Source organism: Tamandua tetradactyla, chromosome 5 (genome assembly GCF_023851605.1).
Source record: "Tamandua tetradactyla isolate mTamTet1 chromosome 5, mTamTet1.pri, whole genome shotgun sequence".
NCBI lineage: Eukaryota > Metazoa > Chordata > Mammalia > Pilosa > Myrmecophagidae > Tamandua > Tamandua tetradactyla.
Window position 1 is genome coordinate 158,432,652 of NC_135331.1, and position 26,380 is coordinate 158,459,031.

Genomic DNA, 26,380 nt, shown 5'->3' on the forward strand with positions numbered 1-26,380 from the left:
GAAGTTCTAACCAGAGCAATTAGACAAGAAAAAGAAATACAAGGCATCAAAACTGGAAAGGATAAAGTAAAAGTCTCACTGTTTGCAGATGATATGATACTATATGCCGAAAACCCTGAAAAATCCACAGCAAAACTACTAGCACTAATAAATGAGTACAGCAAAGTGGCAGGTTACAACATCAACACTCAAAAATCTGTAGGGTTTCTAGGGGCGGGCCGCGGTGGCTCAGCGGGCAAAGTGCTTGCCTGCTATGCCGGAGGACCTCGGTTCGATTCCCGGCCCCAGCCCATGTAACAAAAAACGGAAAAACAAAATACAATAAAACAAGAAAAAATGTTTCCCTTTCTTCCTTCCTTCCTTCCTTCTCTCTGTCTTTCCTTTAAAAAAAAAAAAAAAAAAAAAAAAAAAAAATCTGTAGGGTTTCTATACACTAGTAATGAACAATCTGAAGGGGAATCAAGAAATGAATTCCCTTTACAATTGCAACCAAAAGAATAAAATACTTAGGAATAAATTTACCTAAAGAGATAAAAGATCTATACAAAGAAAACTACAAGAAATTGTTAAAAGAAATCACAGAAGACCTAAATAGATGGAAGGGCATACTGTGTTCATGGATTGGCAGACTAAGTATCGTTAAGATGTCAATTCTACCTAAATTGATTTACAGATTCAATGCAATACCAATCAAAATTCCAACAACTTCTTTTCAGAAATAGAAAAACCAATAAGTAAATTTATCTGGAAGGGCAGGGTGCCCCAAATAGCTAAAAGTATCCTGAGGAAAAAGATGAACTGGAGGTCTCATGCTGCCTGACTTTAAGGCATATTATGAAGCTACAGTGGTCAAAACAGCATGATACTGGCATAAAGACAGATATACTGACGAATGGAATCAAATAGAGTGTTCAGATATAGACCCTCTCATCTGTGGACAAGTGATCTTTGATAAAGCAGTCAAGCCAACTCACCTGGGAAAGAACAGTCTCTTCAATAAATGGTGCCTAGAGAAATGGACATCCATATGCAAAAGAATGAAAGAGGACCCGTATCTCACACCCTATACTAAAGTTAACTTGAAATGGTTCAAAGACCTAAACATTAGGTCTAAGACCTTAAAACAGTTAGAAAAAAATGTAGGGAAATATCTTATAAATCTTATACTTGGAGGCGGTTTTATAGACCTTACACTCAAAGCAAGAGCACTGAAGAAAGAAAGAAAGAAATGGGAATACCTCAAAATTAAACACTTTTGTGCATCAAAGAACTTCACAAAGAAAGTAAAAAGACAGCCTACACAATGGGAGACAATATTTGGAAACGATATATCAGATAAGGCTCTAGTATCCAGAATTTATAAAGAGATTGTTCAACTCAACAACAAAAAGACAGTCAATCCAATTACAAAATGGGAAAAAGACTTGAAGAGACACTTCTCAGAAGAGGAAATACAAATGGCCAAAAGACACACGAAGAGATGCTCACCTTCCCTGGCCATTAGAGAAATGCAAATCAAAACCACAATGAGATATCATCTCACACCCACCAGAATGGCCATTATCAACAAAACAGAAAATGACAACTGCTGGAGAGGATGTGGAGAAAGAGGCACACTTATTCACTATTGGTGGGAATGTCAAGTGGTACAACCGCTTTGCAAGGCAGTTTGGCGGTTCCTCAAAAAACTGAACATAGAATTGCCATATGACCCGGCAATACCATTGCTAGATATCTACTCAAAGGGCATTAGGGCAAAGACACAAATGGACATTTGCACACCAGTGTTTATAGCAGCATTATTTACAATTGCAAAGAGATGGAAACCAAAATGTCCATCAACAGACAGGTTCCTAAACAAACTGTGGTATATACATATGATGGAATATTATGCAGCTTTAAGACAGAATAAAGTTATGATGTATGTAACAATATGGATGGACCTTGAGGATATTACGCTGAGTGAGATTAGCCAAAAACAAAAGGACTAATACTGTATAGTCTCACTAATATGAACTGACATTAGTGAATAAACTTGGAATGTTTCGTTGGTAAGAGAGACTATCAGGAGATAGAAATAGGGTAAGATATTGGGTAATTGGAGCTTAAGGGATACAGATTGTGCAACAGGACTGAATATAAAAACTCAGAAATGGACAGCACAATACTACCTAACTGTAATACAATTATGTTAAAACATGAATGAAGCTGAATGTGAGAATGATTGAGGGAGGAGGGCTGGGGGCACAAATGAAATCAGAAAGAAAGATAGACGATAAAGACTGATATGGCATAATCTAGGAATGCCGAGAGTATATAATGATAGTGACTAAATGCACAAATTCTAAAAATGTTTTTGTGTGAGGAAACAGGGTGCTGAATATGGATGGTAATTAATATTTTAAAATTTTAACTTATGTGTGAGACTAAAGCAAAAAATGTTTATTTGGTACATAATTTATTTTTTGACTAGTGCATTTTCTAATATAACTTATGTAGATAGCTTGATTGAACACCGTAAGTACTTTGAATCTCAGGTAAGACATGAGATTTTGTTGGTTTGTCCAGAGTGAAGCCCCGATGAATCCCAGAGTGATTCAATCAGTGAGTGGAAAAGTGTTTGTAAAGTCCCCTTTGGGGAATGGTGACTATGGGGAGAAATTCAACTTTCCCAAGTCGAATTCTTGATATTCTCACAAGCAGTGTGGACAACCACAGGCTGAGCCTCCAATCTTGGGGTCCGTTCATATGAAACTTAACCCCACAAAGGATAGGTCAAGTCTACTTAAAATTTAGGCCTAAGAGTTACACCCAAAAGAGCCTCTTTCGTTGCTCAGATGAGGCCTCTTTCTCCAGCCAACACAACAAGCAAACTCACCACCCTCCCCCTGCCTACGTGGGACATGACTTCCAGGGCTGTGGACCTTCCTGGCAATGTGGGACAGAAAACCTAGAATGAGCTCAGACTCAGCATCAAGGGATTGAGAAAAACCCTAGAATGAGCTGAGACCCAGCATCAAGGGATGGAGAAAATCTTCTCAACCAAAAGAGGGAAGAGTGGCATGAGACCAAGTGTCAATGGCTGAGAGATTCCAAACAGAGTCGAGAGGTTATCCTGGAGGTTATTCTTACCCATTAAGTAGATATTACCTTGTTATTCAAGATGTAATGGAGAGGCTGGAGGGATCTGCCTGAAAATGTGGAGCTGTGTTCCAGTAGCCATGTTTCTTGAAGATGATTGAATAATGATAAAGCTTTCACAGTGTGACTGTGTAATTGTGAAAACCTTGTGTCTGATGCTCCTTTTATCTACCTTGTCAACAGATGAGTAGAACATATGGAATAAAAATAAATAATAGGGTGAAGAGACGTTAAAATAAAATTAGTATGAAATGCTAGTGATCAATGAAAGGGATCAGTAAGGGGTATGGCATGCATAATCTTTTCTGTTTTCATTTTATTTCTTTTTCTGTTGTCTTTTTATTTCTTTTTCTGAATTGATGCAAATGTTCTAAGAAATGATGAATATGCAACTAAGTGATGATATTGTGAGTTACTGATTGTATGTTAATGTTTTAGTTTGTTTGTTAATTTTTTTAATTAATAAATTAAAAAAAAACAAATTCCAAAGCCAAATAAACAAAGGCAACTACAGACATAAGAAGTAGAATCATAATAAATATAAATGCTATTCTAATTTTTAAACTAAATCAATATTTCAAAAGAGTTTTCATGTTAAGATTGAGTTTTCCAACTTTATGCTTAAGTAGCTAGCCAACAGTGATTTGAAATGATTAACATTTTTAACTGATTTATAATAGAAGTCATGGCACAGTAATGAGCTAGATAAATGATTTTATTCTGGTTGTCCCTAGTTATACATGGCAGAATTTCAGATCTTCATAAAATCCAGAAGTTGAAAGAAACTCTTTTGTGCTAATAACGTCTACACTGTATTATCAGTTTTTCACTTCCTCTCAGTTTTCTATTCTATATCTTACATTATGGTTTAAATTTATGATAATTTCTTTTCAGTTCTTTAGACCAAACAGACCTTTGCATGGGGACTGGGAGTCTTTTCTGAGTATTGTAAGTAAGGTTTAAAAGTGCAATATGTTTGCCAGAACAAAATATAGTCAATATAGCAATCCAGTCATTCAAATGCCTAAATATGTAATGTAATACAAAGAATGGACTCAAAGTAAAACAAAAAAAACAAAAAAAACGTTGGTTTCTAATTTGCTATAAGTGACTACAGATAATCTGATAGAAACCGACCAGATCAAAATTATTTTTTTATGATAAATTATGAATGACAGGATGAAAATGCCACCCCTAGTTATTAATTTGAATATATTAAAATGTTGGTGCTGTGGTAGTTTGCAGCTGCTATGTACTCCAGAAATGGGAGTGTTCTTTTAATCCATTCCTGTGGGTGCAGACTTGTAGTAGGTGGAACCTTCTGATTAGTTTATTTCCATTGAAATGCGACCCATCTCATTCAAATTGGGTCTTCTGCTCCTACTAGAGTCTTTATACAAGAGGATAAAACACATGCAAAAACTAAGAGATGAAATTCAGAGAAACACTGAGAGAAGCTGAGAGACAGAGTAGCCAGAAGCTGAAAGCAATGAAATCCAGGAGAGAAGTAACAGCAGATGCCTCATTGTGCCTTCCCATGTGACAAAGGAGCCCAAATTCACTTGTAGCTGGCCTTCAGAGTCCAGGATTGTCTTACTGATGCCTCGATTTGGACATTTTTCACAGCCTCACAACATTAAACTTGTAAACCAATAATTCACAATGATAAAAACCAACCCATTTCTGGTATACTGAATTTCCGCAGCTTTACCAAACCAAAACAGTGTCTTACAGGGTTGCTTGGCAATCTTCAATACCTTATAGGGTTTTTATTTTCTACTATATGTTTTTTGTTGTTGTTGTTAGGTATGCACTTCTAGATAATCATGTTCAATCTTAATTTTTTGAATAGGAAAATCTCGGAAACACCATAAATGAACAGTCAAACTAAAGAAACAGATTACAAAACATTCATAAAGTATTGTGTGCTACTCTAGGGAGAGGGCTTGGTAGGATCCTGGAAGCTGGACACAGAGATTTTCTCAGTTGAAACATGGAGAATCATGCCAAATTTGGTTCAAGAACCAAGGAACACTGGCATTTGTACATACTACCTTAAAGAGAAACTGACACACAGCATAAATTCTATAAAATAAGAGTGTCTGAGCAAGAATTGCCATAGTTGAAAAAGAAGCCAACACCCTTTGTTACTGGTAACTGTGAGCCTCAGAAAGAAAACACATGTGCATGCACACAGGCTGTGCACACACATATGCTGCCTTGTCTCCTGCTCTGTACTGACACTTCGCTTCCTTATGTACTATATCAGCACTGTTCAAAAGAACTTTCTGCAATAATAACGTTTACAACTGCATGAAGCCATATGGTAGCCTCTGGTGGCTATGGAGCACTTGAAATGAGGTTGCTACAATTGAGGAAAATAATTTTTAATTTTAATTAGTTATAATTTAGACAGTCATGTAGCAAGTGACTACTATATCAAGCAAATGACATAAAGGAGAAAAGCCCAAAGAGGAATTCGAAAGAACAAATAGAAAAATAGAAGAAATCACAGAGATTAAAGACTCTGCTATCAAATAAAAAACACACTAGAGGCACAAAACACCAGATCTGAAGAGACAAAAGAAAGAATAAGTGGACAGTATAATTGAATTCGAAAACTCAAAACAGCAAATGGCATAAAAGACGGAAAACATTGAATGGGAACTCAGGGAAATGATAGACACAACAGAGTGCACAAATATAAGAATGAATGGTGTCCTAGAAGGAAAAGAGAGGAGTAAAGGGCTAGGAAGAGTAGTTGTGGATATAATGGGGGAAAACTTCCCAACCCTCATAAAGGACATAAATATACAAGTCAAAGAAACCCAAAGAACTCCAAACAGAATAAATCCAAATAGGACTTCCCTAAGGCAAATATTAATCAGTCTGTCAAATGTTGAAGAGAACCAGAAAATTCTGAAATCAGCAAGACAAAAACAATCTACTACATACAAGGAAAATCAAATAAGACTGAGTTCTGACTACTGAACTAGCACCTTGGAGGTGAGAAGACAGTGGTATGATATATTCAAGATTCTGAAAGAGAAAGACTTCCAGCCAAGAATTCTATACCCAGCCAAACTGTCCTTCAAAACTGAGGCAAAGATTTAAAGTTTTCACAGACAAAGAAGTCCTGAAAAAATATATCAACAAGAAACCAACCCTATAACAAATACTAAAAGGAATTCTGCTGCCTGAATAAAAAAAGACAGGAGAGGGAGATCTGGAGGAAGGCACAGAATTGAAGAGCACCACTAAGGGTAATTTAAATAAAACAAACAGAAAGAGGGAAAAGACTATACAGATCTGACAAATAAAATAAAAAAAGATAAGATGGTGGAATTAAGAAACGCCTTTTCAGTAATAACTTTAAATGTTAACAGACTAAGCTTACCAATTAAAAGATACACATTGGCAGAATGGATTAAGAAACATAATCCAGCTACATGCTGCCTACAAGAGACTCGTCTTAGACACAGAATAAAAACAGACCGAAAGTGAAAGGATGGAAAAAGATTTTCCACACAAGTTTAACCAAAAGACAGCAAGAGTAGTTATACTAATATCAGACTAAATAGACTTTAAATGACAAGATATCAAAAGAGACAAAGAAGGATACTATATACTAATTAAAGGGTCCAGGAATATGTAACAACCATAAATATTTATGCTCCCAATGAAGAACTCCAAAGTACATGAGACAGACTGGCAAAACTGAGAGGAGCAATAGATGTTTCAACAATAATAGTAGGAAATAGACCCGCAGATGCTACCATGTGCCTTCCCATGTGACAGATGAATCCCGGATGCCAGTAGCTTTTCTTCAAAGAAGCTTATCTTCCTCTTGATGCCTGAGTTTGGACATGTTCATGGCCTTAGAACTGTAAATTTGTAAGCTAATAAATTCCCATTGTAAAAGCCAAAAAATAAAATAAAGAATAATAGTAGGAAACTTCAATATGCCACTCTTCTCTATATATAAAACAACCAGTTAAATAATTTGATAAATGAATTAGAACTAACAGACATATATAGGACATTGCACCCCAAAACACCAGGATATACATTCCTCTCTAGTGTTCATGGAACATTCTCCAGGACAGATCATACGCTGGGGCACAAAACAGGTCTTTATCAATTTAAAAACACTGACATTATTCAAAGCACTTTTCTCTGATCACAATGGGATGAAGCTGTATCACAATAACCACCAAAGAACAAGAACATTCGCAAATACATGGAGATTAAATAACACATTCTTAAACAAACAGTGGGTCAAAGAAGAAATTCCTAGAGAAATCAGTAGCTATCTAGAGATGAATGAAAATAAGAATACAACTTATCAGAACTTACGGGACATGACAACGGCTGTGCTGAGAGGGAAATTTATTGCCCTAAATGCCTATATTAAAAACAAGAAAGAGGAAAAATTGAGGACTTAACAACACACCTGGAGGAACTTGAGAAACAACAGCAAACTAACCTCAAATCAAATAGAAGAAGAGAAATAAAAAAGATTAAAGCAGAGATGAATGAATGGGAGAACAAAAGAACAACAGAAAGAATTAATAAAACCAAAACTTCATTCATTGATAAAATTGATAAAATCGATGGGTGTTCTAGTTTGCTAGCAATTGGAATGCAATATACCAGAAACAGAATGGCTTTTAAAAGGTCTATGGTCAACTAATTTTTTTTTAATAAATACATTCTATTGACAAAACATAACATACAAACATGAACATTCTTAATATATGAACATTCCATGACTGACAATATCACATGGCTGTATCTGTATTACCATGATCATTTCTTAGAACATTTGCATCACTCCAGAAAAAGAATTAAAAAGAAAAAAGAAAAAACTCATACATACTATATCCCTTACCCCTCCCTCTCACTGACCTAGCATTTCCATCTACCCAATATATTTTAACCTTTGTTCCCCCTTTTTTTTCTATACCCCTTACCACTCCTTTTCATTGATCACTAGTATTTAAATCTACTCAATTTAACATTTGTTCCCCCTATCATTTATTTATTTATTTATTTATTTTTTATTTTTTTTTTTTTAAAGGAAAGACAGAGAGAAGGAAGGAAGGATAGAAGGAAGGAAGGAAGGAAGAAAGGGAAACATCTTTAAACATTTTCTTGTTTTATTGTATTTTGTTTTTCCGTTTTTTGTTACATGGGCTGGGGCCGGGAATCGAACCGAGGTCCTCCGGCATAGCAGGCAAGCACTTTGCCCGCTGAGCCACCGCGGCCCGCCCCCATTTATTTATTTTTAATCCATATGTTTTACTCATCTGTCTATATCATAGATATAAGGAGCATCAGACACAAGGTTTTCACAATTACACAGTCACTTTGTGAAAGCTTTATCATCAGACAAACAACTTTAAGAAACATGGGTAATGGAACACAGTTCTACAGTTTCAGGTACTTTCCTCTAGCCTCCCTAATACAAAAAAAGCGGGGGTGGGATAGCATAAAATACATAAGGATAATCTCCAGGATGACCTCTCGTCTCTGTTTGAAATCTCTCAGTCATTGACACTTTATTTTGTCTCATTTCTCTCTTCCTCCTTTTGGTTAAGAAGGTTTTTAAGATCCCTTGACGCTGAGTCCCAGTTCATTCTAGGATTTCTGTCCCACGTTGCCAGGGAGGCTTATACCCCTGGGAGTCCCACATAGAAGGTGAAGATAATGAGTTCACTTCTCGTGTTGGTTTAGAGAGAGAGGCCACATCTGAGCAACAAAAAGAGGTGCTCTGGGGTGGCTCTTGGGCCAAATTTTAAGTAGGCTTAGCCTATCCTTTGTGGGGATAACTTTCATAGAAAAATCCCCAAGATGGGCTCGGCCTATTGATTTGTTTATCCCCACTTCTTGTGAGAATATCAGGAATCCTCCAAATGGGGAAGTTGAATTTTTCCTCTTTCTTCCCATTCCCCCAAGGGGACTCTGCAAATACTTCTTTATTCACTGTTCAAATCACTCTGGACTTTATCAGGACATCACACTGACTAGGACAAACCTACCAAATCTCATGCCCTATTCAAGGTTCTATATACTTATGGTGTTCAATTAACCTGTCCATATAAGTTGCATTAGGAAATGCACTAGTCAAAATTAAAATTTTGTAACAAATAAACTTTTGCTTTAGTTTCACACAGAAGTTGAAGTTTTAAAATATGAATGTCCATCTATTTTCAATTCACTGCAATATTGACTTTCCTCTTTCTTCCTTGTGCTGGTTTGAAAGGATGTATGTCCCCTAGAAAAGCCATGTTTTAATCTAAATCCCTTTTTATAAAGGCAGAATAATCCCTATTCAATACTGTATATTTGAAACTATACTCAGATCATCTTCCTGGACGTGTGATTTAATCAAGAATGGTTGTTAAGCTGAATTAGGTGATGACATGCCTCCACCCATTTGGGTGGGTCTTGATAAGTCTCTGGAGTCCTATAAAAGAGGAAACATTTTGGAGAATTAAAGAGTTCAGAGAGAGCAGAGCAGAAAGACATAGCTACGAGAAGCAGAGTCCACCAGCCAGCAACCTTTGGAGATGAAGAAGGAAAATGCCTCCAGGGGAGCTTCATGAAACAGGAAGACTGGAGAAGAAGCTAGCAGATGATGCCATGCTCGCCATGCGCCCTTCCAGATGAGAGAGGAACCCTGACCATGTTCACCATGTGCCTTTCCAGATGAGAGAGAAACTCTGTGTTCACCATTGCCCTTACATTTGAGAAAGAAACCCTGAAGTTCACTGACCTTCTTGAATCAAGGTATCTTTCCCTGGATGCCTCTGATTGGACATTTCTATAGACTTGTTTAATTGGGACATTTTCTCAGCCTTAGAACTGTAAACTAGCAACTTATTCAATTCCTCTTTCAAAAACCATTCTGTTTCTGTTAAATTGCATTCTGGCAGCTAGCAAACCAGGACACGTAGCAAGAGGGAAGTCTTTTAATTCATGACTCAAAGGTAGATATCACAAAGAAAATGAGTGACACACGGACAACTCCTTAAAAATAAAAAAAAATCTATATACAAAAACAATGTAAACAAAGCAAGCCAAATGATAAATTACAAAAACAAAACAAAAACATTGAAACAATGTGAGAAATGTATTATGGAGTTTAATATCATTACTAAAAGACAGAGGCTCTTACAACATTTTTTTTTCAGGTTACCAAATGTCAATTTATGTACACAGTGTAATATAAAACAGAAGAATATTACTTCTAAAAATTGCAGAAATATAAGGAGAAAGGAGTACACAAAATAGCAATGCACAGTTTCTCATTTTTAATAAACTTAATCATAAATCTTCTCTTACACACACACACACACACAATAACTACCATCACATATTCATATTTATATTCAGGCCACTTCTGAGTGGCCTGATCTGTTCTTAATGAAACCGAAGACGGTTTCAGCTTCTATGCTGTTATAGATGGAATGGAATAACACTAGGGAGATCAATCCCAAAGCATTTTCAATAGAAGCCTACAAGTCTCAAGTTAGGTCTCTTTGCTTATTCTGTACTTTGTTGGATGGAATAGGTAGGGAGGAGATATTAAAATAACCATTTTAGAGGCTTCTTACCATAGATATTGAGCAGATAATGCAAAAAAGACTATACTGAGCTAATGTGAAATTTCCTTTTTTAGAGAATCAGACAATTTCTGATGGTTATAGGCACAAACCCTCAAGCATCTATCCCATCCTTTCTGCTTTTCTGTTACAAAAGAAGTGACCCAACTGCTACTGAAGACCAGTCCCTTCACCTATGTGTGTAGTACTTGTGATCCCATACTTCCCCAGCTTCACTCTCCTGTTGCAAAAGCTTGTGTGTTTAAGCCTCCCCATTTTAAAAAACTAACCCACCAAAAAAGCCCTTTCCTCAAACACAATAATATTTTCTACCTACTTCCACTCTTGTTCCTCTTTTTCACAACTAAACTTGTTAAGAGTCATCCACTCATTATTTCCACTTCCTGGCTTTCTTTTGCAACTACTCCACTAAACTTTCCCTGGAACCTCACCAAAAAGTGCTCAATTCTCACTTATCTTTCTTCACTTGACATTTAATAGCAGCATTTAATGCATGTATATAATTTTTAAAGTGTTCGTTATGTACTTTTTTAATGTTTCTGCAATTTCTGTATTACTAGCAACTTGAAAGTTTTTAAGATCAGAACAAAATAAGGCTTAAAATAAAAATAGGCCAAAAGTTAAATCCCACCACAAAAATGATCAATATTAAAGAAGTATTTCTAATCAAACTGTTTCCATGTTCTGGTAGGCAGCCTGATAAAATAAATGCTTTAGAGATATGATTTAAAACCAATCTGAAAGAACAAACATGCCCAGAGGTCCTAGCCCTTATTCACGTTAGATCTACTCTCTTATGACAAAAGACAATGATAAAACTGAGCTTTTTATTATTTTTTTAAAACAATGACTTATAAATGAATTTTTCTAATTCAGAAGCTTCTCTATTTATAAACAAATTTTCTCCAAAGACTTATTCAGGAGACATTTATTCAAAAATCCAAGTAACAGTGTTCTAGAGACTGGGAGTACTAAATAGGCAATGTTGGTACTAATTTGTTTTGCTGTGTGCTTGTCTCAGTTTGCTAATGCTGCCGTAATGCAATAAACCAGAAATGGATCAGCTTTTTATAAAGGGAATTTATTATGTTACAGGTTTACAGTTCTAAGGACATAAAAATATCCAAACTAAGACATTCAAAGAAAGATAGCTTGACTCTGAGGAAAGGCTAATATCTGCCACACGGAAGGCATGTAACTGGCATCTGCTAGTCCTTGTTCCCAGTTCTGTGGCTTCTAGCTTCTGATTCCAATGGCTTTCTCTCCAAGCTAAGTGCCCTCACTTAACTTCTCTGGGGCAAATCTCTGGTTTCATCTCTTAGCTTAGCATCTCCAGGGTCTGAAGATTTCTTCTCTTCAGTTTCTGGCTATTTCTGTGAGTTCTTGCTTAGCACCTAGGCTATTTCTGTCTCAATCTCCAAACATCTGTGTCTGTGTCAGTTCTGAACTCTCTCTTTCTGTGAACTCTCTTAAAGACTCCAGTGAACTAATTAAGATAAACCTTGAATAGGCAGAGTCACATCTCATCTAATCTAATCTAAAGGTCACCTTCACAATGTGTGTTACATCTCCATGGAAACAACCTACTCAAGAGGTCCCACCCTACAATATTGGATTGGGATTAAAAGAACACGACTGCCCCCACAAAAGTGGATAAGGGTTAAAAAAACAATAGCTTTTCTGGGGTACATAACAGTTTCAAACCAGCACAGTTCTTCTGGTACACAAATATGAAACATTATTAATAAGATTAGGTCTCTATAAATATATTTCATTACTTGAAAATAACTATTTGGAAATCTGTAAAAACAACTCATATCTTTATGAATTTTGATGCAGAAATATCAACCATGAAATTCCAGTAATATTTGAATTCATCTGTTACTTGGAAAAACTTAAGTATGAGAGTTACAAAGTGGCATTCACAAATGCCAAATGGCATTTACTCTTTAGTAAAACTCTAATACTGAGCATTATGGACAAAGTAGTCGATTATAGGCTTTTTTTTTTTCACCCCTCTCCTGGCTCTAGTCCCAGTGTCTCTCAGTGTTCCCTGGCCACTTCTTATCTCTTCTACCACCAGAACAAAGATCAAATGAATATTAACCACCTTATTCTCTAGACAGAATGAATTTCAGAGTTAAGAGTTGACTGAAATGTTGCCTCCTTTGGGAAAATTTCCCTGAACAGTCCCTTGCCCTCCAACATCAGTCTGATGATTACATTTTTCCTTTATACTGTCATGCCACCATATACATATCTCTAGTATAGACTTACAGCAAGAATTTCTGGTTCATGCATTTCATTTTTATAAGCTCCTTGGGAGCAGGGAAAATGTTTCATTAATTTTTGTATTACAAGTACTTAGCACAGCTCCTGGAAAGCTAGTGTAAGTTAAGTTAGTAATTATGAGCAGACTTTAGAGTGAGACTGCCTGGAATAAAATCTCAGCTCCACCATTTGCTCATCTGTTATGACTGAGACTTTGGGCTAGTTATTTAACTTCTTTGTCCCTCAGTTTCTCATTTGTTAAATGTGAATATTTATTATATCAACCTCATAGAGTTGTGAAGATTAAATAAAATAATGGACATAAAGCACTGAGAATAGTGCCTGGCACATGGTAAGCTCACAAGAAATGTTGGCTACTACTTTTATTTATTAGATTTTTTAGTTTCCTAGGCTGCTTAAGCAAATGCCATGAAATGGATTAAACAATGGGACTTAAGCTTATGATTTTGAGGCTAAAAGAAAGTCCAAATCAAGGCATTATTAAGGCTATGCTTTCTCTCTGAAGACTATGGCATTCTGGGGCTGACTGCTGGCAATCTTTGGCCCCTCTGGCACAAGGTAGTCTCCTCTGGTCTCTTCCCTCCCCACTGGGTTTTGCTGATATCAGCTTTTTAATTCCTGTGGCTTTCTCGTTTTGATATCTGTATTTATTTCACTTATAAAGGACTCCAGTAAAAAGATCAAGACTCATCCTGATTGGGCTGGGCCAAACACCCCTTTCCTGAAGTAAATTCTTCAAAAGGTATCACTCACATAGGTTCACCCTCACAGGCATGGGCTAAATTTTAAAACATGTTTTTCTAGGGTACATATAAGTTCAAACCATGACAGCAGGTATTTTAGTTTACTAGCTGCTCAAACAAATGTCATACAATGGGTTGACTTAACAACAAGAATTTACTGCCTCAAGGTTTCAGAAGCTAGAAGGCCTGTTTCCTCCTGGGGTCCGTACTTTTGGCTGGCCAGTAATCTTTGGGGTTTCTGGCTTTTCTGTCATGTGGCAATAACATGGCAATGTCTTCTCCTTATTCCTACTGGTTCTGTTGACTTCTAACTTCTGGCTGCTCCTGTGGCTTCTCTCTGTCTGATTTACAATCTTTATAAACAACTCCAAGTAATCTGGATTAAAGCCCAGTGTGATTCAGTTGAGTCTCACCTTAACTGAAATAACACCTTGCCGAGATTTTATTTACAATGGGTTCATACGTACCAGAATACAGACTAAGATGAAGAACATGTCCAAACTAGGGTACACAATTCAATCCATTACAGAGGGGTACAAAGTTGCCAGCTTTAATATTTACAGCGTAGGTGATTCTAGAATCTCCCTAGTAATTTTTTAATCTAGTTATAGTTATAATTCTATTCAAAGGTTTAATATTTAACTTTAATTAACACTATTGTAAGCTTAAATGTCTTACTTTTTTGCTTTTTTCTTATTAACAGATGAGAATAAGTAGCATGGCTCTTTATGTCTTCCTTGTATCTTTCGACCTGACTGAATTAATTTTGTTAACTATAATATTTTTTACTTGGGAATATAAAGACTCATTCGTTATTCGTTGAACCACATGTTACTTGCCTGCAGATAACTGATACTGATACCTTCTTAAAATGTGATATGCAATAAGAATGTCAACCCCAAAACGTATAAAGAGGATCATGCTATGGATTAGAATTCTATTAGATGATATGTTTCAATTTCCTTGTTGTATATTTCGGAGTTGGATTCTTCCTTCTTGCATAAAGTAGTTTTACTTTTCTTTGCTATAGGCTATTTTTTTTAATGGCCCATAAAACTTATCTTTATATCTACAGGTAAGATACTGTTGAGGATTTGGTTAATTACATTACTGACTGTCCTCTTTATGGGAAATAGTTCTGTATCTTACTCTCAAGAATAGCTGGACTTCTCTTGGATAAATGGTTGCTGTGATTTATAAACCTGGTCAAACTCCCCTAGATTCTGTTACATGTATTAATGTATAAGCATTTTTCTTGGACTCTTCTTTTTAACCGAACCCATATTTCCCTTACCTTTCTTACCTATCCATATGTACATTATCTTGTTGGATTTTGTTTCTTTGACTTTTTTAATATGCTGATATAAAATATACTAAATCTTTTATGAACAAGGAGGGCAAAGTAAAAATTAATATTTTAATATTTACAGTAGACATGGATATACGCAGAATCTCAACAAAAATGTAAAAGTAACTAAAATGGGTTGGAACAACACTGAGGAAGATGATGGAATTGTAGTTAGGAGGAAAGTTTGGCTTAAAAGAAATGCTATTTTTAAAATATTCATGTTTGGTCAGAAGAAATGTTTTGAATGAAAGGTCCCTGCAATATAAAACATTTTCCTAGTGCTGATTTCTTAAAACTATAAAATGGAGGATTAACTTTTCCCTATTAGAAGATGGTTTCACTTATATAGTGAAAATGTTCTGGAGCAGCGTTTCTCCAAACAAACGCTATTAATAATTGTTCAGGTCCTGTGTTCAAATAAATTTGGTAAATGCTAAGCTAAACAAAATTAAATGAGTTAACTTTATTGTAAAATTTCCTAGTCCTTATTATACTAATACAGATCATCAATCTCTCTCAGGGATCAGATTACCTGACTACTGTGATCACAGAATACTTTGATTCATGCAGCAGCTCCCACATATATAATCTACTCTGGATTTTAATAAAAACTTAAACTTGAAATTATTTTCATATTTGAGTTCTAAGCAAGAAAAATAAATAAAACAAAAAACCACCAAAATCAACAGTTAAATACATTTTTAGTTTTAGCTTTAACATAAAATCTTTACAATAACTACTAAACATCAAAAAAGTATGAGGGGCGATGCGACGGCAGCTCAGTGACAGATTCTCACCTGCCATGCCAGAGACCCAGGTACAATTCCGGGTGCCTGTCTATGCAGAAAAAAAAAAAAAGTATGTAGCAAAATTTATCTTTGCATATAAAAAATTATAGGCTAGTCCCCTCTACTCCTGGTATCTGTTCTCAGGTAATGCATACATTCATGGCACCTTGTCTCCACTGTGGCAATCTATACAGAGCTATTTTCTTCCCTCCTCTACACAGAATAATCAGGCCCATTTTGAATCAGCTAAAACAAACCAATAAATCAATCTCTTCCAAACTATTAATGAGGCACAACAAATTGGCCGTCTAAGGGTATGCAGAATTAAAAGACAACTTTAGAGAGATACAAGTTTATAATTACAAATAGCTATATAAAGATGGCATTTCATGTACCTCAAATCTGCCCTTTAAATTAGCAGCCCTGCTACTACTTAGTTCTAGGATTCTTTTGCAAAATAATTTTCATGTTCTACATATCAGTACTAGGACTAATGATATTAAAAATTAATCTGATTAATTCAGTCAAAAGGATTAAATTTAGCATATTTATTTTTAGCAAAAAAAATAACATATATGAGTTCCCAAGTTTTCTAAAAGCAAATAAATACTGAAAGCAATAAAGAACTATTTCTCTTGAAATAAATCACAAAAGCAATTTATCACAAGTTTTTCTTTTAAAACCACATCTATAACTATTACTAACGAAAAAAACACTAGTGATTAAAACTTACTTTGAGTGAATATTTATTCTCAATCAGCCAGCCTTTTGCTACATCAAATGATACATCCAAATAAAAGAATAAACTTTTTTTCACAAGTAAAAAATAAAGGCTGAATGCATTTGCACTCAACTTTATACCACTTTCACATTTCTGTTCATGATTTTTTTTTCACTCCTTAGAAATAAAACATGCATGACTCACTGCTTTCACTTTTAATTTAACGAAGTAATTCAGTAAGAGTGAAGGTTTCAGATCCCCCAAACAAATAAATTTTCTTTGTGATCCCCTAACTTTTAATTACTACTCTGATCATTTTAATTAGCATTACAATAGCGGATTCACAACTTTCACTAAATAAGGCAAATTAAGTTGATGTAAACTCTCACGTCCCTGTTCAAAAACATTAAAATACATGATGAAGTATTTTTAAGCAATATACATGCTCACAAGGATGTTCTAAACTACAATAGGGAACCTAAAAAACAGAATCTGAGTCTGAAGTTGGCCCTCTCATAGAGTTATTGGAACCAGACTACTGTTACGTGCATATTATAACACTGCCTAGATAGAAAATTAAAGAGTAGCTATAGTTAAGCTGTTAGCATTAGTAAGAGCAATATCAGTGTTGGAGGATAAGATTATCAACATACAAAAATCAATAGTATTCTTACACGCCCATAACTATTTCATAATATAGTAGAAATTAAAAAGGCAAAGCAACAAATAATAAAAGACATCAAGAAACAGACTTAACAAAAGATGTATAAGACCCACGATGAAAATTATTAAACATATTAGAGGGCAAAAACAGAAATCCCAACAGAACTTTCGGATGTAATGGAATACTCTGATTTCAAAATTAAAATATTCAAGTAAAGGCCCCCAAATAGCTAAGATTATGCTGAAAAATAAGAAAAAATAAGGAGGTAGGGTTTGTTTTCCATTCAAGACTTCTTCTAAAATCAAAGTAATTACAAAAATGTATTCCTGAGGCAAAGCTAAAGATATATATCAATATAACAGGAGAAAGCTCAGAAATAGCTACAAGACAAGAGAATTTAGAACCTGATAAAGATTGTATCACAAGGCAACAGGAAAAGAAAGAGATGATATTGAAACAGGTGGCTTTCCTTAGAAAAAAAATAATAAGAACTACGACCTCACCAAAATAACAACAAAAACTCAGAGAGTCATGACACAAATATGAAAAAAAAATTGAAAATTTTTAGAATGAAAATGTAGGAAGACTTTATACTTGGGAAAGGTTAGGATTTCCAAGAAAACACAAAAACCAAAAAGGCATAAACCTTAGAGGAAGTTGATAAGTTGGACTGCTTTATAATTTTAAGTCTCTACAGCTACACAAGACAGAGTAGAAATAACTCACCTTACTTTGGGTTATTACACCTAAAAGCTCTGGAGAAGACACATGAAACAGACATCAGAATCTGTCTCAAAAAGGTAGAGAAAACAAGTAGGGGTATACAGGAACCTCCGTACTCAAGGAATGTTCTGGCAGTGACTTCTATGACATTTCTTTTTTTTGCCTCCAATATATCTGGGCTGGGTGCTCAAGAAGCCCAGAACTCAAAAAGTAAATGGGTGCAGAACACTTAGGCATAACAAAACAAACAAAACAAAACAAAACACCAGAGATAAGTCAGGTTTCTCTATCCAAACTGAGCCAGTCCTCATCAGGACCTTTTTGATAAAAAACACATTGAAAATCAGCACTGAGGGGGCATGTGTGAACTAGAGTCCTGATCCCTATCCTTGGTAGGTAGGAACAAGTGTTGAGACTTAAACAGGGACTAGTGCCCCATAATACACTACTCAAAAGCGTTCAGAATACAAATTAAAATAATAGGCATAGGAAGGAGGAGGACAATCTCAACTCATAAGAAAAGACAAGCAATAAATGTCAACACTGAGATAAAAAAAGACATTGGCATCACCTGAGAAGGCTTTAAAGCAACTATCACAAAAACCCTTCAAGGAACATTTACAGACACACTTGAAACAAATGGAAAAAAAATATTCTCAGCACAGAGAAAAGAAGATATAAAGAAAAACCAAACAGAGTTTAGAATTGGATAATACAACAACTTAAATTAAAAACTCACTGGAAGGAGTCAGTAGGAGAATGTAGGTAACAGAGAAAAGAATCAGGGAAATCAAAGATGGAGCAATAGAAATTACCTAGTATAAACAATAGAGAGGAAATAAATTGGAAAAAACAAAAACAAAAACCAGATTTTAGGGACCTGCAGAACAAGAAAAAATTCCAAAGATCTAACATTTCTGTCAATGGTTTCTAAGAGGGATAGGAGAAAAAATAAGGGGCTGAAGAAATAAAGAGTGAAAATCTCCCAAATCTGGCAAAAGACATCAATCTACAGACCAAAGAAGCTAGCAAACAGCAAACAGGAAATACCCAAAGAAACCTACAATGAGATACATCATAATTAAACTTTTGGAAACTAAAGACAAAGAAAGAATCTTAAAAGCAGATGAAGAGTGGAAGATGGCGGCTTAGTAAGACGCGCGGATCTTAGTTTCTTCTCCAGGACACCTACTAGGGGAGTAGAAACGATACAGAAAGCGCCCAAAGCCACAACAGAGATAAAAAAGACAGCGTACCCCATCCTGGATGCCCTGATGAATCCCAGAGTGATTTGATCAGTGAGTGGAAAAGTATTTGCAAAGTCCCGTTTGGGGAATGATGAGAACGAGGGAAAATTCAACCTTCCCAAGTTGAATTCTTGATATTCTCACAAGCAGTGTGGACAACCAAAGCTATAGGCTGAGCCCCCAGTCTTGGGGTTTGTTCATATGAAACTTAAACCCACAAAGGATAGGTCAAGCCTACTTAAAATTAGGCCTAAGAGTCACCCCCAAGAGAACCTCTTTTGTTGGTCAGATGTGGCCTCTCTCTCCAGCCAACACAACAAGCAAACTCACCACCCTCCCCCAGTCTATGTGGGACATGACTCCCAGGGGTATGGACCTTCCTGGAAACGTGGAACAGAAATCCCAGAATGAGCTGAGATTGAGAAAAACTCTAGAATGAGCTGAGATCCAGCATCAAGGAATTGAGAAAACTTTCTTAACCAAAAGGGGGAAGAGTGACATGAAACCAAGTATCAATGGCTGAGAGATTCCAGAGTCAAGAGGTTATCCTGGAGGTTATTCTTACGCATTAAGTAGACATCACCTTGTCAACCAAGATGTAATGGAGAGGCTGGAGGGAACTGCCTGAAAATGTAGCACTGTGTTCCAGTAGCCATGTTTCTTGGTGATGATTGTATAATGACATAGCTTTCACAATGTGACTGTGTGATTGTGAAAACCTTGTGTCTGATGCTCCTTTTATCTACCGTGTCAACAGATGAGTAGAACATATGGATTAAAATAAATAATAAGGGGAACAAATGTTAAAATAGATTTAGTTTGAAATGCTAGTGATCAATGAAAGGGAGGGGTAAGGGGTACAGTATGCAAATTTTTTTTTTTCTGTTTGTTTTATTTTTCTGTTGTCTTTTTTATTTCTTTTTCTGAATTGATGCTAATGTTCTGGGAAATGATCATGATGATGAATATGCAACTATGTGATGATACTGTGAACTGCTGAGTGTATGTGTTGGGAATGTTTGTGTTTCTTGTAATTTTTTTTAATTAATAAAAAATTAAAAAAAATAAAATAAAAACAAGAAAACAAAAACAAAAACAAAACAAAAAAGCAGATGAGAGAAACAATGCATAACCTACAGAAGGCGCAATGACTTGATTGGGAGTAGTTATTCTTCAGAAACCAGAGATGCCTGAAAAAAAGTAGCATTTTTTTCTATGTGCTAAAAGAAAAGAACTGACAACCTACAAATCAGTATCCAGAGACGATTTTCTTCAGGAACTGAGGTGAAATAAACACATTCTCGATTTTATACTGAAGGTTATAGCAACAGTAACTTAAAAATATAGGTACTTAGATATCCAGATAAAATGCAACCTGAATATACACTATGTCTAACTTCTGTCTCATTCCTCCTTCCTTCCTACCCTCCCATTCAAAGTAATATATGCATATCCTTGATGAATAATCAATAGAATACCAGTTGAGGGAAAAATAAAGCAGGGCAGTGTGACTTCAATATTGAATGTGACACGAGTGCATACATATATACCCCATATACAGCCTCCCAGCTAAGGTTTGCTGGAGCTCTAATGTAGCGCTAATGTAGCTAATGTAGCAAAATAACAATAAAGAGAATTCAGGTTTCCTTTCACTATTGGCTGGGCTTAACAGATTTGAAAAGAATCTTTCTCCATCCTCAAACAAAACAAATAAATAAAACTTTCTAAGATAACTCATCAACTCCCAAAGCTGTACATACGTACCCTTCCTACTTCATAAGGATAAGCAAACAAAGTGAACAATCTCAGGACTAAGAGCATATCCCTTCTTTTCACACAGGGTTACTGCTGGGACAGGTGAAGTCTTCTCCAAGTATTTTAAAGTTCAAAGGAATGCTGCATCTTTGATTATTAGGAAGGAATGTGGAAGGAATAATCTGAGATGAGGAAAGACTAGGTATAAGGAAAATCGTTAAGTGCTCAATAAAAACAATGAAAAGCACAGTGAATGTTGCAATATAGTAATAACTTCATGAAGAGTACATTTGGGGAGAAGTTTGAAATTATGGTAGATGTAAAACAATAGAAATGGACACTGTAGTTCTCACAGCGACAAACTTACTGAGTCATTCAAAGCTGCAAAAAATTGCTTTTCATTTGAATACTAAAAAGGTATTTGCTTTCTACAGACTACTTGTTTTGACAATAAATTATAGAATTATTTCATCCTGTCTTGCAAAAGGAAATTTTACATTAAAAGCATAATAATATCATCACTGCTGCTAGACCTGACAGTACCAGTTTAAAAGACAACAGATTGCATCTTGTATTCTACTTAATTTATAAAAAATTCAATACAAGGTAGGTTGTAGGGCTTAATTCAATAACTAATAAAGAACCAGTAAAAGTTTGCGAGCAAGGGAAGAATATGATCCAAATGGCATGACAGAGAATTTGCAAATGAAATAAATATTTTTTCTCAAATTAAGAAAAAAAAGATTAACATCACTGAGAACATTAAAACATGATAATGAAAATATGTGGTTATATTTAATTTAATCAATGTTTAATTACTGGGAAGCTTATTGATAAAAAAATACACAGTTGGAATCAAAAAAAGCCATTAGAAATCAGAAAAGTAAAAAAGAGTAGGCAAAGCAGGAATTAAAAACTTCAAAAATAAAAACTTAGTAAAAATAAGTAAAAGTAAAAAGCTAGTATGAATGACTTTCACATCCTTTGCATCATTCCTTACAAGCTTAATCTTAAAGCAATGACAGCAGCAGAATCTTTTAATCTGTGAGAATGTGTTAAGAATGGGTAGAAGGACAGCTAAAGTGGCTAGTAACTATACAGTTTCAGATTTAGAAAAAAATAACATCTCTACATGAGACAGGAAGTTATAAAGGATTACTGAGGTCAAGCACATGGTAGCTACCCTTACAGAGTTAACTGCTATGGACAAAGGATACAGAGTAGAGTTAGCATAGAGTAGAGATTGACAAGTACATAAACCTTTTGAAAATATAACATATAAATCTAGATGAATTCCTCTGAGTTTTACTTTCTTTATCTGTAAAACAGAGACACTTCCCAATAGAATTTTTGTAAGGAGTCAGTGAGGATGCACACACACACTTAATATAGTGATTGGCTCATGATTTGAATTCAAATGTTTCCTCCCTTACTGTTCCAGAAACATTCTTTCATTAATAGCAGCAACAGAGTTAGATACAGCACAAGAGAAGCCAAAATTTATATGACGGTGGTCTAGATTTCTAAGACCACATTAGGTTCAAAAGCTCAGATTACGGATAAAAATGAATGGTGCTATAGGACTCAGGCAAGAGGACATGAAGCACTCATAGGGATTAAACCGGATTTTGAAAAACGGGTAAAAGCTGGACACATGTGAACAGGTAAAAGAGGACATTATGAGAAAGAGGAAATGCACGAGGTTACAATAAGTAGCAATGTTTTCAAGAAGTATATGAAAAAAAAGCACAAACGGCCTGGTAATAGTTTATAATGGAGAACAGGTAGGAGATGAAGTTGAGAATCATGCTAGATATGAAATTAAGAGAATCCAATGCCATATACAAGGAGCTTTTTGACTATAATAATAGTTCTCAATTTTTTTGGTCTTGGAATTCTTTTACACTCTTAAAATTTATTGAGGCTCCAAAGAGTTTTTGTTCTTGTAGGTTATACTTATCATTATTTCTTATATTAGAAATAGAAATGGAGGCATTTTTACAACGCAAGAATGCTGAAGTATTCATTCCTTTGGCTGTCAGGGATGACATCATCACCATCACGTGTTACACAGCCTCTGGAAAATTCTACTACATACTAGTGAAAGAATGAGAGTGAAAGAAACTAATGCCATTATATGGTGATGACAGTAATTTTAACTATGCAGAAGCCCTGAAAGGATCTTAGGGACCCCCAAAAGTCCTCAGACCACATTTTGAGAGCTGCTGTTCTATGGAAATGGAGCATGATCAAATCAATGGAATGTTATGGGGAAAAAAACAGAAAAGAATTTGTTAATGGCGTGTGGAAAGACTAAAGCAGAAAGATAAACAGGAGAGAGCCTTGGATTTGGAGCAGCGGTGAGGCAAGACTGTCAAACCCAAATTAACCTTTTGTGGAAAATTTCTTAAAGGTAGACTTATAAAATAATAAAAGGGGAATAAACTGTCTTAAGCATACTTCATTTCCCTAAACTTCACTATGCCAATCAGGATCCCAAAATTCAGTTCATTTGGTAGGATACATCACAGCTATAGTCTCAGATAACTCTTGAATGGTTCCACTTTCAGGAAAGTTTATCTTGAATAAGACAATTTGCTAAATGTAAAACTTTAATGAAATAATGAATGACTAAAAACTTTTATTAAACATTAAATCATCCTTATGGAATTGTTTAGAATATTGATGTGATCATTTTAAGATTTACATATTTCCCTCCCCTTAAATTCTGGGTCTCATCCAAATGCTCATTCTCTACTACTTTAAAAGAACAACATCTAACATCTATGAATTTAAATCTACAACTGGAATCTAACAATATTGAAGATAGAGCAAGAATTGCATAAGTTACAAGGGATATCAAAAAACAAAGCATCAGCAAAAACAGCTTTTGTAGAACAGAGGCAAAAAGTGGTTAGAAATAAAAGAATTTCATTATATTACATCTGTATTATATATCATAATCACTCAAGTTATAGTTTCTTAACAATTTACACAATTACCTATAAAAGAAGAGTATGAAATAAAAGATCAAGATAATCAACATACCTGAGTTCTTAAAATTTCTGATTTTGACAACTGCATATCACCAGTCAATTCCTTCACAGTGATGCCCAGTGGCTCTAGACGTTTACTGAAGTAATTTGTCATTTCAGCTGCCAAGGCTTTCATTGGAGCAACATATACAATCTGTACCAAAGGAACAGTAGTTTGATGAATGAGCAAAAACTACAATGCCATTTGTTTCAAGAAGCCAATACAAGTTACAATTTATTGTGAAATATGATTCAAGCTACTTCAAGTGAAAAATCTTAATAGTGATATATGAAAAATACTTATCGTTGGATTAAGTGTGCAGCTGTCTAAAGGACAATGGAATCTGTTTATTCAGCCTCATCACTTTGAAAATTGGTTCTGCTTTAAAGGTAAATGTATTTTCATAGGGGTAATAGGATTTTTATAACACAAATAGGACTTGTCTTAATAGTAATGAAGTAAATCAAACAGCATTCTTTATGTGACTTCAAGTACATTACCCCTAAAAACTTCCAAATATTTTATGTAACATGTACAACTGCAAAATGACATTTATCTATCAACTTAATATGCCTTTGTATGTTAACTTCCTACCTTAAATTCATTCTTCTTGATAACACCTTGCTGAAAATGTTGGCGAATTTCATGCAAGATTGTAAGCATTGCAATGTTGGTCTTCCCAGCTCCAGTAGGGGCACAAATCAGCATGTTCTCATTGGTGTTGTACGCAGTCTCAAACACTATTGACTGGATTCTATTGAGTCTCTTCATTCCTTTAAAAGCCAGCTGTCCAATCTAAAAAAACACAGGACCCATTATAAATTGTAATAATGTGAAGGAATCATGTAAAACATTAAATGTAAACATTTACTTCCTCTAGTAAAAAAATGATTAATTTGTTCAGTCTCTTAATGGACTTCTATGTTGAAATAAAAGTGTCTGTAGTTCGTGGGACATGACTCCCAGGGGTGTGGACCTTCCTGGCAACATGGGACAGAAATCCTAGAATGGGTTGGGACTCAGCATCAAGGGACTGAGAAAACCTTCTCGACCAAAAGGGGGAAGAGAGAAGTGAGACAAAATAAACTGTCAATGGCTGAGAGATTTCAAACAGAGTTGAGAGGTTATCCTGGAGGTTATTCTTACACATTATATAGCTATAACCTTTTTAGTTAAGGTATAGCAGAGAGGCTGGAGGGAACTGCCTGAAAATGTAGAGCTGTGTTTCAGTAGCCATGTTTCTTAAAGATGATTATATAACAATACAGCTTTTGCAATGTGACTGTGTGATTGTGAAAACCTTGTGTCTGATGCTTCTTTTTATCTACCTTATGGACAGATGAGTAAAACATATGGATTAAAAATAAATAAATAATAGGGGGGGAAACGTTAAGATAAATTTAGTAGATTGAAATGCTGGTGATTAGTGAAGGGGAGGGGAGGGGGTATGGTATGTATGAATTTTTTTCTTTTTTCTGTTTATTTCTTTTTCTGGATTGATGCAAATGTTCTAAGAAGTGACTGTGGTGATCAATATTCAACTATGCAATGATAAAAAAGCAAGTGTCTGTAGTTAACAATAACTTACAACCACAATACAATTTGAATGCATGTGGGAAACTGTAACTTAATAAATTTGAAAAATAAAATACTGGTATATACCTTCATCTTTGTATACAATTTCGCGTATAAAACAATGATAAAATGATAATGTAAGAAAATAAGATTAAATATAGGTATATTTTGAACTCATATTCACTTATAAATTTCATGATGATGTTTCAGTTTATTTAGACTAAAGATGACCAATGAAAGAGCAAACAAATTTCCTGAGGATCCATATCAATAGGAAATTCTGTTGCTATAGTTTATGGATTAAAATTGTTTTAAATCAGCTGAAATAGTAAAAACAGCTAGAGAATATACTTATTAAAAGCTGAACTTACACTGAGACATGCACTTGGATATATTTCCTAATGTAATCCTCAGAGAAACTATGCTGTAGGTACTATTAATATGTCCCTCTAATAGAAAATAAAACTAAGAGAAAGAGTAAATTTTCCTAAAGTCTTCCAATATTTTATTATAAAAACTACACTATAATCTTGAGATAAAAATTACATGTCTGAGATAAAACAATAATAACAGACTTTCAGGAAGACAGCTGAGTAGAATAGACTGGATTCACCCCAGTGGGGTTACAAATAACATTGCCATAGAAACGGTGAAGTGTTTGAAAGGAGATGTATAGTGCTACGTATCCCTCTCATTAAATACTCAATTATAAACAAATT

At 35.0% G+C, this 26,380-nt stretch overlaps 1 protein-coding gene across 5 annotated transcripts in view; it reads right to left on the reverse strand.

Moving 5' to 3' along the window:
* ASCC3 (activating signal cointegrator 1 complex subunit 3) overlaps positions 1–26,380 on the reverse strand; it is a 439,851-nt gene that overhangs the window by 279,059 nt on the left and 134,412 nt on the right. For all 5 annotated transcript variants that reach the window (XM_077162486.1, XM_077162488.1, XM_077162487.1 and 2 more), the window contains 2 exons: positions 24,681–24,881; positions 24,099–24,239 (listed from right to left, as the gene is read on the reverse strand). In XM_077162486.1, the coding sequence (XP_077018601.1) occupies positions 24,099–24,239; positions 24,681–24,881 (342 nt within the window). The remainder of the gene's footprint in view (positions 1–24,098; positions 24,240–24,680; positions 24,882–26,380) is intronic.